Genomic DNA, 13,446 nt, shown 5'->3' with positions numbered 1-13,446 from the left:
AGTTTTAAATACTCCTGAGACACAGACAGGTAATGCAGAGGAGAAAGGAAGGCAGATAGAGCAACACGGCACACTCTCTGTCTGACAGACAGTCCAAAGCAGAGTGAGAGGCAGGCAGGGTGCATGTCTCTATGATTCAGCAGTATTCTGGCAGAGTGAAGATGATGAGGAAGGGCCCCGGGGGTGGATGGCGGTGGTGGTGATAGTGGGGGAATATTTTTGCCCATCTCATTAGCTCTGCCTCATTTCATTATGTAATCATGGAGTATGCGTTTGCTTCGGGGAGCTGGTGGACATATGTGTCGCAATGAAACCACGGCTCCAACCTTTGGTATTTTCAAATTGGACAAAGTGTGTTTATACTTCTAAACAGTGCAGCAGGCAGCACACTTACTGGAGGTCAAAGTGTGATGGTGGAGTCATGGTAATATATATATATATTATATAAGTGAGGCCAAAGCACTGGGTCTGGAGGCCATTGGTGTGTTAATTAATCAGAATTAACAGGCTGGGATGTTAATGTATCGGGGAGGTGGAGGTTTGTATGTTTTCGTCAGTTAAAGATCTTTTTTTAACTCTCTTTTGGAAAGTTATTTTGGACACAGCTTTTAGTCAGAGGGACCAGTGCAGTTCAATATAAAGGAGGAAGGCTAGCATTACACTACATGGCTCACTGTAACAGTAATGGGTGCAGAATGAATCCTCATTCCACCAGTCACTTTATTCTTAGACTCTGTGGGAAACTGTGGGCCTTCTCAGTGACACAATAGATGAGTCATCACAAAATTAGACATAGTGCTAGATTTCACATTGGTAAATATAAATTTGACACTTATTATAACTCTCAGTCAACAAAATGTGGCCATAAAAGTGCCTACAGTGCTTTCCCTAATTTTCTTTGGTCCACGGAGTTAATATGTCAGTCTTATTTTGGAAAACAAATGTCCTCCTGTCTAATAAGTTTGCTGACACTGCTGCACAGTGTGATGCTTTCTATCAAGACCAATTCTATAATGAATTATAAGGACATTTAGAGTGAGTTATAAGGCATTTATAATGATTCATAATGAATTCTGATGCCCTATATCATTATATTATAGAACTGACATAATTATTTTTTAGGTTAAAGTTACTTATGGATACTTTTAACTAGAGACCGACAAGAGACCATATATTGGTTGATAGATATTATTGGCCGATGTTAGTATCGGTGTACATGCTGTCTGATATGGGCCATTATTATAACTTTTTTTTTTTTTACACAAAATATAATGCATAAAATGTTGATTGGTGCCATTTAAAATTGTTAGCTATAAATCTCTCTATTTTCCTTTTTTTTTAAGTCAGCAATTGACTGAAACTGATGAGTAATGATGTTTATTTAGCTTTTTATTTTATTAATTGCTATTTATTCTTTATTTTCTCTAATTATTTATAGAACTGTCTGACAATGTAATACATTGTTTGTAACAATGTTAAATATTGTTTTAATAAAGTTTTATGTTTGAGAAAGATGCTCTCTGGGTACATTTGCAGAGTGGTTAAAAAAAAGAAGGCACAATGCACATAAAAAAAGGTATATTTTCAGTTAAAAAAAATTACAATATCGCCGTCATTGATGAATTTTGTCCCTCTTAAATCAGTATTACCATTGGTCTCAAGAGTCTGATATCGGTTTGGTGTCTACTTTAACCCATTGAAGCCTGGAAAGCGGATACGTCGTTTTGTAGTATTTGTATAAGCTCTCAAATACTTACTTAGAAATGAATACTTTGAAATTCATTTCTATCTGCTCCAGAGGCTGAAAAATCTATTATTTAGTAGAAGCGTTGACACTTTTCTGTTGAATTTCCACCTCGCCCAGAGGTTTTACAGGCAGTTTTAGGCGTCAATGGGTTAATTAGTAATAAACTAGAAGTTTAGTGATGGGGCTTATAAAACACTATGCCTACCTATGCTCACTTATACACACCTCAACAATCAAATGTAGTAAGGACTCATTGTGACTCATCAAAGTCCATGCAGTATTACAAGTTATCATTGTGCACCTTGATCAATCTATACAGCTGATACAGTGCATCAGAATAAATTATGTGTAGTCCTGAACCATTATAATCCACTATGAATGCACTAAAAATGCACTACAGATGTGGCCTCATAGAATGTGTGACCCATAAAAGCTTTAATAAGAATGCAATCTGTTTAATTTTAAATTATCATGTATCACATTTATTTCCATACGGCAAGAATACATAATACAATACAGTAAAGAACAAAAAAAAATCTTTATTTGTTTAACATTGATCAAGAGAATACCCAAAGGTATAAAAATGAAAGAAGTCAAGGCCCTTTACAAACGGCATCAATCAATGTCTTAAATTATTGCAACTGAAAACAGTCTGCTGAACCAAAGCTCTCAGTGAAATTAAAGTGTCATGTTGAACAGCTGAGGGATGACACGTAATAGGACTACATGCTGAAACCAATCGATGTGAGAACCTGTCAATCACTGAACGAAGACTTGTAAAACATACTTGGCGGTCATAAACTCTTTGAATATTTAGGTTATATACACTGAACGGATGTAAAACTTTGAAATACTGCATTTTGTGGCGTCACTGGTAATAAAACTTTGATTTCTAATTACATATTCCACTGACGTTGAAGATAAAACAACGCTAAACTCAAATTTCAACTTTGTGGGAGTGTCTCATTTCTCTGCTCAGAGAAGAGTCTGAGCAACGTTAAAAATAAACTTTAAAAACAAACAAAACGGATCATTTGATAGGAAAAACACATTGCTTCAATTATTACTACCTGTTTAAATCTGCTGACTCTGTCTGACGCTAGTGTTCAACACAAGAGGCTATCGGGCATCAACGAGGCGCTTCACTGTGTTTCTGTAAAGGAGTGCACCAAGAACAAAACAGTACAGAGTGTATTTAAAATTCAAAAGTCATGCAATCAATGTGCCAATTAAATAAAATAAAATTACAATAGCGATGTGCCTCATTCTGAATATCCCAAAATATTCTTAAAATGACAGAAAAAAATGCAACATTTTTAAAAGTGAAAGCAGTAACACTCCAATTCATTTTCATACATACATACATTTACACTGGCTGTTCTGATGGTTAAGGCACGGTAAGTAGAGTAACTCTGATCTTTTAAAAGCTGAAAACAAACTGTGCATCATTGTCAAAAAGGGTCTAAAGCTGCTGGATTCGGCACCAAAAAGTCTCAACAAAAACTGATTACAGTGACTCGAGTGCTGCTATTCTTACATACAGTTTCTGAGGATCATTGTTGGGAGCTCATGGATACCATGTATAACTGGGGGAGAGAGCAGGGCCTCCCTCTCTGCTGCTGCTACACAGTTACCTGGATGTTTAGAGGCTACAGCATCTTCTTATACAGCAAAATATCGTAAGTGCAAAACCCATTTTTGTAATTGCATTGCTAAAAAAATGCATGTGGATACTCAAACAAAATTAATTCAAACACAAACATGCTTCCAAAAGTATACTTGCCAGCAAAGATGCATATACTTGTGTATCAAGAAATGGTCCACCAGTAATAACATATTGTCACTTGCTTGCTTGGTAGAATTCAGGGACTTGGATAAACACAGCTCTATAGTGAATGTAGAGGGTTTTTTTCCCAGTGGAGGTGATAACTTGTCCATAAATATTTCCATTCGGGGCTACAGCATCTCCACATAGTTTTCAGGGATGAGGCCCCTCTTTCCCTCCAGCTCGCCCTCCAGCCAGCCTGGCTCCCTCGACTGGGTCACTGCAGGAGAGGACACAGCGTCACCAGGGGGGACAACAGCACAGGGAGGGTGAGGGTGGGGGACAGACAGAGGACACTAAGCCTCAGATGAGTACACAGCTTGTGCATGTGTCAGAGCGGACAGATCCGAGGAGGATACAGTAATTATGTGGTTACACTAAACTCCACTGTGACTCATTTTTATCTCTACTGTACATCTCAAGTCTGTTTTTGGATCCCATTTTTCTAGAATTTCAGCCCCGAGCTCAACCTCAGCAGCAAAACAGAGCTCTCACTAAGTGTTTAGTATGACAGATGTGTCAGAGTAGGATCCTTTCTGTGGCATTCCTTCTCCCCATTCTTGATTTGCCTACAAAATGAGCCAATTTAAAATTTTTGAGTGCATTTCCAAGTCAACAACTGCATGGATAAATTGACAATGAGAACTTCTTAAGCCGAATCAAGGCATGAATTAATTCAATAATTCCTTTTTTTCCCCCCCCTCGCAACATGTCTCAGCCGACCTCAGGACACAAAGAAATGTGTTTACCGTCAGGGCTCTTGTGTGTCTATTGAACACAAAATGAACAAGGAACTTAAAAGCCTAATCATTTATACAGGTCTAAACAAAAGAGTTGACCCGCTACTAAAATTTAAAACAGGATTTGAACCTTCTAAAATGACTGACAGGTCTTCTAATATGAGAGCTACAACAAGAAAACAAGTCATTTTGCATTATTAGTATTTTTGGACGTCTTTTAAGATGTTTTTACATCAGTTTGTCACCATAAAAATGAAAAACAACAGAGAAAAAACAAAACTATCTCAGTACAATAATAAACTGCTTATGGGACTCTTTTGAATGCTATCTTTAGAGTATGTAAATATATAAATGTATATTTTTCATTCATATAATAGAGCAGGTCCTTAGATGATCATTGCACTTTTTCTAATAAGCACAAAAACCTTAACTCAAGTACTTACTTTTTATACGTTTTTGCCTTGAGTAAACACTGAAGGAATTAAATTTGTTTAGTGTGTATATGGCCAAATATCTCACGTATGGGGTGTTGCTTTTTTGATCCAAAAATTGCACAACAGCAACAACAACACTTCAAAAACGACACAGTGTAATAGGAGTCGTATATGACCGGAAAACAATTATATACGCACTCTGTCATACTTCTCTGGCATATTTTTGTTAGAATATTCTGACTGATGGGCTGTGCAGCAGTAAATTAAAGCTTAAGATCTCAGCTTTAAATAAATGTTTTAATTTACACAAGTTTTTTTAAATTAGGCAATTCTTGAAGTGTTTTTGTGCATTTAGCTCCATCATGGGGGGCAGGGCAGAAAAAAATAATGAAATTGAAAATTTAATCAAATCAAAAGTATAATAAATTGTGGATTTGGATAATCATGGACACCCTTAACGTCATGTAGACATTTAAACTAAACTAACAGTAAGTTCAGATTGCACCTTTAAAAAAGTAAATGGAGACGGAGCTGTCCTTTCAGTGTTAAGGGTGAGGAAACATCAACATATGTAGATTTGTTTTGTTGTTGGCTTGCTCAAGTATTCAGACCTCTCGACCTTTTGCACATTTGTTATGCACATAGTTCAGACAAAAAAAATACATTTAGACATAAGTTAATAGTGCGGCAAAATATGCAACATGTCAAAGGTCTGAAAGATTCTGTAGATATTTATTTAAGGAGAAACTCTTGGAGCTTTATGTAAAACGTCAGACACTTTATTTGAAGCCTGATTAAGAGTTGAAGGACGGACAGAATATCAGCACAGTTACACTTAAACTCACCAAACTATGTATCGAAGTAACTGGAGATTTATGTCGAGATCCAAAATAAACACACATCATTCAGTAATACTTTTACTAAACAAAACAGCTAAGCTCCAAATGAAATTTTCGGAATAATAGAATGGCCTCTTGAACCTAATCTAATTTAGTTTTTAAAAATGTGGCACTTTATTCATTTCGTGTTTATTATTATTCAGATATTATGAGCGGAAAATCCACTTTCTGATAAATTAAATCTTGCTGTTGTAGGCATTTATCCTGACATGAACTCTTTTAACCGACAATGAAACAGTGATGGGCTGTAATGTGCAGGCATCGAGACAGGAAATAGTGTTTGTTCAGTCAATAGAAATATGATAAAGGTGAAGTTTCACTCGCTTAATCCATATTTATTAATGGCAGCTGTCAGATTTTGAAGTTTAGATCATGATTTTAGATCATTATATGTTTGATAGGGGACGGTCTGCTACAGCGGGGGGTTAATGTCGAAAAAAAGATCTCGCCTTTTAAGCAGACAGAAAAAAGCAACAACCAATAAAGTGCAATGTTTTGTGGGATCTTATCAAAGACATCACCACGTTTCCCAGTAAAGACTGTGGTATATCTATAGTGTCTGCATCTCACGAAAAAAGGCAAAAAATAGGAACTACAAAATCCTCATTTCCTCTGAGAGTGATTAAAGCTCAGTGGAGCCTCTTCCAGACACACTGAAGAGCAAATCTGTGTCTCGGTGCCCTCCCTCCCTCCCCTCCCCGTTCTCCTTCTCCTCGTCTCATCTCTCTGTTCGATTGAAGATCAGATTGGGTGTTCGGTTTTCCTCCAAATCCAATATGCCAGGGCTGGTTCTGAGTGAGCGACTGGTGTAGGCGATAACACTTACCGGCGTTGAATATTGCGCCGACCTGGAAGGAGAGCTCAGAGTCGTGCTCAGCCTCACATGGGTACACTGCCATGGCTTTCCTGCTGGTGACACTGAAAAATGAAGGCAATCAGTGAGCTGGCGGAGCTTTGGGGAGGATTACCGCTCAGTTCAATCTGGGCCCGGGGCCTGCTTGTTCATTCACTCACTAGCCTGAAACAGCAGAAATGGGCCAGGCTGGAATATAAGCAAAAGTACTAAGAGAGGAGCCGGGCCGCTACACACTCTTGTCTTGCACCGTCTCCAGTCTAGACAGACTAGCGAGCGAGTCAAATCAGGCCCACGTGCACCCGTGTGCGTACACAAACACAATGAGATGCACCGCTGTTTGGAGCAGGTTTTGTACAGCCGAAAAAGGCAGGCACACATCAGGTCCGCACAGCAGACAACCATCTATGGTGAGATAATTAAAAAGTGGCGGGGGGATTCTAAAGTAGGTTTGCACACAAACAGAGGAAGAATAGAAATCTCTCTCCACGGTGCTTCAGCTTTTAAATTCACATTTGTGAGCTCAGAAGCTGCATTTTAAATCAGTTTGATGTAAAAGAGCGCCGTCAAAGAAACCATATTCATCGCTCTGAAAACGTTAGTAAAAAGGCGTATTTATGCAATTGCACTCTGGAAAACATAAAAAGTGTTTTCCACAGAAAGGTTGTTTTGCCCACGATTGCAAACCGTTATCTCGAATGCCAGCAACATTACCATGTAGAAATTGTGCCTTCAACACACGATGCCCTGATAAATATTTCATATTCTTTCTGCAGAGCAGCAACAATGTAGGATGAGAGAGGAGAAAGAAGATATACAAACCGAAAAAAAAAGTTTGTGGTCACAGAGTTGTCAATACAACAATGTTCAGCCGAGTTGTTGAATTCAGAATTGGAAGAATGCACTCTCGTGGAACCGCATTTGGAAAAAATGAGGATTTGTATTTCTATGAAAATAACATTAATGGTTTGCCCACAGAATGACCGAGCTGTTTACAATTTCCTCGGTAACATCTAAAGGACTGAAAATGAATTCATCATTTAGTCACAAGGAAGCAGAGCAATAGATCAGTGTAATGGGCAGACTGTATACACAGTCCCATCCGGTTTGCTCAGATACCTGTGTGTGTGTGTATCTGGAGTTTGACTGAAAGCGGAGAAGGTTGCTGCCCCTGCTACAGCCAATACTTGTGCTGCATTAAGTTCCCTCAAAGGTAAACCAAATTAAGGTCTGGTGAATATGTGAGAAAGTCAGGGAAAATATTGACGTACAAGACTGCGAGTAGATGTTAGACGAGTGAGGGAGTTGGTGATTCTGTTGAGTGAACATGCGAGATAAGACGAGCAGGAGAGTAATGGAGCAAGTGAGTGAAAACTGAGAGAGTGAAAGAATCCCAGAGTGTGACATTTAGCCAATGTGTGAGTGTGAAAATGACTAAACGAAACAGAGATAAAGACAGAAAGAAAGTAGTCAAGCGCAATTATAAAATCCAGTTGGGAGGAAAACAGGAAAATAGTCCGAGGAGTGGAAACCTGGTCTTACCTCTCCTCTGGTTTTTCTTTTTCAGAGGCAGCTGTGGTGGAAGCAGGCGGGCTCTCTCCTGAGGCTCCAGTGGAGGACCAGGAGGCTCCTGCTGCGGGGGCCCTGCACATATAAAACAAACCTTAGATCCTATGGTGTTCTGTCTTGGCTGAAAACAATGCATATCTGCCTGCAGCGTAGCATTTTTACACCAACTGCCACAAAGTCTCGGATAGAAAATGAAGAAAATGTTGAACCTGGTGGGTTTTTTCAGCAAAGTGGCAAAGGTGAGACGTTCGCAACGACAAACAGATGCTGCGTTTTCTTCTCATACATTCCCAAACTGTTCAGTATTGGGAGCAACTACTCTAAGTGGTGGTATGAGAGCAACAGGTGAGCTAAATCGTGCAACCTGTTGTTATGGAGACAAAGTGAGAATACATTTCTACACCAATCTAGAGCATTTGTGAAATTGCAGTGGGGTGCAGCTTTGTCAGTGGCAGATTCCGACACCATCCACAGCCATCACTTTAACTTCCTGACTCTAGATGTTCTTCATGACTCCACAATAAGGTTTCTGCAGGTTTCAACAAGTCAAATTCAAGACTTTTTAAGAATTTTTTAAGACATTAATGAAAACAATTTAAGATCGATTTCACATCCATACTGGCAGAAAAGTACAAAAGACATGAAGGAAAATCGGAGAGACACGGAATTACTTGCAAAGTACATGAATTCATCACAGCTCTTTCACATTGGAATAAAAAATGCTTAACCCAACTAAAAAACACCAGACGTTTTCTTGCCGAAGTTGCAGTGTGCTTTATATATGTTTCCATCCACTGGCTTCAACCATGCATTAAATTGTTCATTCTGGAGCAACAAATAATTTAACTAGGGCTGTGCATCTTCACTGGTCTCATGATTCGATTTGATTACGATTATCTAGGAAACGTTTTGATTAGAGTCGATTCCCCAATGCATCATGGCGCGTTACATCCTCAAATTTTTTATATTACAACACATGGTTAAATACTTCTGGTCTGATAAATGTGGGTTCATTTTTTATTATCTAAAGTGCTTTACAAAATGTATAGCCGACTTTTGGAGTCAAGTTGTAACTTCTAACAACTTCCTACTGCTCTGAGGACATTCCTGATAACCAACATTTCTGTAGACCAAAATAAATAGTGTAGGCCTAGACTACTACCCACATTATCTGTCTGATTATCAATTATCGATTATGGACTTTCACTGCATCGATGCAGAATCATCCACATTTGGATTGTGATGCATCAATTATACAATTAATTTCAACATCCCTACACTCACCCATCTTACACAGGTAATCTGGCTTTGCTGTGTGCTTTCGTTAAGTTTTCTCTGCTGCTATGCTAGCCTGTCACAGACTGCGGCGTGTGCATAGCACATTAGCTGGTTGTGCTCGACAAATTCTGACCGGGCTGCACAGGTACTTAGTTCCATTTTGTAGTTTTGTGTTATAGCGTCCTCAAAAATCGAAACATTTAAAAGCGAGACTGAAGTTTATGCATTTGTTTTAAATAAAAGTAATATTAATATACTGGTAACGCTTTATATTAAGGTCCTTGTAATAACCATTAATTAACAAGTAATAAGGCCCTTGTAAGTCCTTACAAGATGCTTATTAACATTATTGTGTGTTTATAAGCTTATAAGTGTTAATAATGGCATTACAAACACCCATGACCCAACCATTATGTCTTTGCCATGCCTTTATTAATCTTATTTTGTTTGCTTATTGATACTAAAATATACTTTATTGCTCATCTATTATATTTTTGCAACTACCGGATCTAAAGCGAGAACAATGCCTTATTACTTGTTAATTAATGGTTATTAAGGACCTTATTATAAAGCCTTACCAATATATTTTTAAAGAGCTTTAAAAGTCATATTGAAGACATTTTATGAGATTTTAGACATTTTAAGGCCTTAAATTCAAACTATTTGAATTTTAGACGTTTTAAGACTTTATAAGGCCCTGCAGATACCCTGTATATAATCACAAATTTCAGTCAATAGAGGTCATGGCCACTGATAAAATATTAAGCATTCAATAGAGTGATATAACACACATAACACATGAGAAAAAACAATGATTATTCCATCTTATTTCTACTGTACAGCGGCTACACACAGGGGGAGTCGCACTTTGAATTCTCATTGTGTGCAGGCTGTACATTTATCCGAATAACAAGGACAACAGGCTTCCATAAATCAAATAATCCATTCTACTCCATCTGCCAAAAAGCCTCCTCAGTGGGACTGGCTCTCCACATTAACCTGAAAGGTAATCATCAAGAGAAACTGATATATTTATCTGAAGGTCTCGAATGTAAACTCACTATACAACAGAAAATGTATTTGACCTTCTGTCTTACAGTTTTCAAACTTCTGGTGCTTAATAACTCGAGCCAACTGGTGCCATTATTGTAAGATTAACTGGCTCAACAACAACCTTTTAAACAAGCCGGACTGTAATTCAAACCTGTGTGCAACCAGTAAAATAGGGGTTGGGAAAAAATGGATCCATTTAAGTATTTAAGTTTTAATTGTTGCGCTGGGGGTCTGACTCTCTGACTTTTTTTAAATAAATTGAAATATCAAATTGCATTACATATGGAATTGCAGCCAAGCATTGAGATAGTATCAAATAGGACGATAAGTATATTAGCTACATTAAGAGTGACATAACAGCACCATTAATACAACAACTACGTTTTTGTCACTTGAAACTGAACACATTAAAAACCATCCTGACGGATAAAAGATACATTTTTCTCTCCTGCATTTAATGTAGATTTTACCTTTTGTCACCCATGCATTTAAAATCAGTTCCTACAGGAATGTATATACGCAACTTCTATGTGTGTTAAGTGAACTAGTAAACTCTCCAACACTTTCCCCATCAGCTTTATCCATTACAGTACGAGCTGTACTTTACACTGGCTGTTGTCGGGGCCAACGAGTCTACGGTCGACCTACAGGAAGGAGGTAGGGGTCCTGGTAAAGGCGGAGTGAAGCAGAGGAGAGCAGGAGTCTTAGCCAGGCATCCCTCTGTGTTCCATGCCTGCCCCAGGGCCAGTGCTAATACAGTACATAATGAGCAAATTGCTCCTAGCTGCCGCTCCCATAGAGACGTTAATAAAGGCAATTAGAGGGAGCAGCTGGGGAGGGGCTGGGGGTTGAGAGGATGTTGTGAATAGTAGTTACATTGGCACTGGTAGAGGAGAGAGAGAGACGGTCTTGAGGGGGAACGTGGTAGGGGATATTATGTGGACGTAGGTGAGCTCACGATACTGGGCTCGCGCTTTCATTCCCCCCTCTGCATCGCTTCCTCCCTGTGTTTCTTCCCCTGCCTCGCTCTCAGCGCGCTTGTCCATCCCCAGCGGTGGCTGTTCCGTTCGGGCCTGGCCTGACTATGGGTGATTTATAGCTCTGCAGCAGTGTGTGGCCACTGTGGTGCTCAGCTGCTCCACATCAGCATGGGGGGATAGTGCGCTGCAGTGCAGCAAATCCACTCATTAACCTGGGCCCAGGCACAACCACTGTCTGCCTGGGTCACAGCCAAGAGAAGGGAGAGCAGAGGAGCACCAACACTTCACCCACCTGCAGGTGAACCCACTCGGATACACACAAAAAACCCCAGAATAAGATGAAATTAAATGCAGGCACACACACATAGAAAAGTTAACATTATCCAACTGCTTATTTCTGTTGAAAGAGGATTATACAGATCTGTGAAGATCTTTAAAATAAACAGATATCTCAATAATTTTAGAATAAACAGTTGGGGAAAATCAGTGGATGCCACATGGCTGCCCTAGAAACTTGTTAAATGTACCAGAGGTAAATGGATTCATCCCAAAATTGCTTTCACAATTATAGCTAAGCCAAACCGAGGGAAATCGTTTGCCATTTCTCCTCAACAAAAATAGCATCAAGCTTTGAATTGCTCATCCGTTGTTTTCACCCATCACAGGCCTAGCTAAGCTTCTTCTGTAAACATGATTAAATACAGTAAATGGGGACTTGTTTGAAAATGCACTGTATGTGAGGCCCACATGAAAATCCCTCTTGAGATGTTGGTAATATTCCTAACAAGTTTATGGGTGACAAGTTAAAGAATATTAGATTGTGAGGAGTTTTTACAGGCTTATATGGCTTGCAAGTAAGGAGTTGGACCAACTTTTGCTTTCAGAACTGCCTTAATTAACTTGGCATAGATTCAACAAGGTGCTGGAAACATTCCTGGATGATTTTGGTCCATATTGACATGATAGCATCAAGCAATTTCAGCTGTTTTTTTGGCTGCTGAATTGAGATATGGTGACTGTGGAGGCCATTAGAGTACAATTAACTCATTGTCATGTTCCAGAAACCATTCTGCTGCAAGTAGCCATTGTTGTTGGCATGGTCAGAAGCAACACTCAGGAAGACTGTGGCATTTAAATTATGCTAAATTGATACTCAGGGGCCCAAAGAAAGTGTGCAAAGAAAATATCCACACACTATTACACAATCAGCAGCAGCCTGTGTTGCAGGATGGATCCGTGCTTTCATGTTGTTCACACCAAATTCTGACCCTACCATCTGAATGTTGCAGCAGAGATCCAGACTAATGGGACCAGGAAGAGTTTCTCCAAACTTCTATTGTTCCATTTTTGAGAGCCTGTGCCAATTGTAGCCTCAGTTTCCTGTTTTTATCTGACAGAAGCGGCATCTGTTGTGGTCTTCGGCTGCTGTAGCCCATCTGCTTCAAGGTTCAACAGGTTCTGCGTTAAGAAATGCTGCACTGCACACCTCGGTTGTAACGAGTGGTTATTTACTCGAGTTACTGATGCCTTTTTTTATCTGTTTAAACCAGGCCGGCCATTCTCCTCTGATCTTTGCTACAAACAAGGCATTTCCGCCCAGAAAAGGAGCATTTTGCCTGAACCCTAGATTTGGTTGTGCATGAAAATCTCAGTAGCAGTTTCTGAAACACTCAGTCAAGCCCATCTGGCAACAACAACCATGCCACATTCAAGTCACTGAAATCCCATTCCTTCCCCATCAATGCTAGGTTTGAACCTCAGCTGACTGACTTGACCACATCTACACACTTAAAGGCATTGAGTTGCTGCCACATGATCGGCTGATTAGATATTTGTGCTAACAAGCAGTTCAATGGGTGTACCTAATAAAGTGGTAATGAGTGAGAGAAGTGGAATATAAAAGCCTCAGTATCCAACAACATCGTCTTCCAAACTGAAGTGCAACTGGAGGTCTTTTGGTTTATTATTTTAACCATCGGGGTTATCACACATGATGTCCCACTGCCAGGTTAGTAGCAAGAAGAAATTCATCAACAGGAGTGGACTGCTGCTTCTCATTACTGCAGGA

The 13,446-nt window shown here is 39.3% G+C and overlaps 1 protein-coding gene across 2 annotated transcripts in view; it reads right to left on the bottom strand.

Annotated features, from left to right (window-relative positions):
- Window positions 1-2,201: 2,201 nt before the first annotated feature.
- arhgap10 (Rho GTPase activating protein 10) overlaps window positions 2,202-13,446 on the bottom strand; it is a 72,827-nt gene continuing 61,582 nt past the window's right edge. The window contains exons 21-23 of one of the 2 annotated variants that reach the window (XM_059342300.1): window positions 8,041-8,142; window positions 6,472-6,563; window positions 2,202-3,792 (exon numbers count right to left, since the gene is read on the bottom strand). In XM_059342300.1, the coding sequence (XP_059198283.1) occupies window positions 3,704-3,792; window positions 6,472-6,563; window positions 8,041-8,142 (283 nt within the window). In that variant the 3' untranslated portion in view covers window positions 2,202-3,703. The remainder of the gene's footprint in view (window positions 3,793-6,471; window positions 6,564-8,040; window positions 8,143-13,446) is intronic. The other variant, XM_059342308.1, reaches the window with a different exon arrangement.

The sequence above is a fragment of the Centropristis striata genome, chromosome 1 (assembly GCF_030273125.1).
Source record: "Centropristis striata isolate RG_2023a ecotype Rhode Island chromosome 1, C.striata_1.0, whole genome shotgun sequence".
Classification (NCBI taxonomy): Eukaryota; Metazoa; Chordata; class Actinopteri; order Perciformes; family Serranidae; genus Centropristis; species Centropristis striata.
This window is presented reverse-complemented; position numbering and strand designations above follow the sequence as displayed.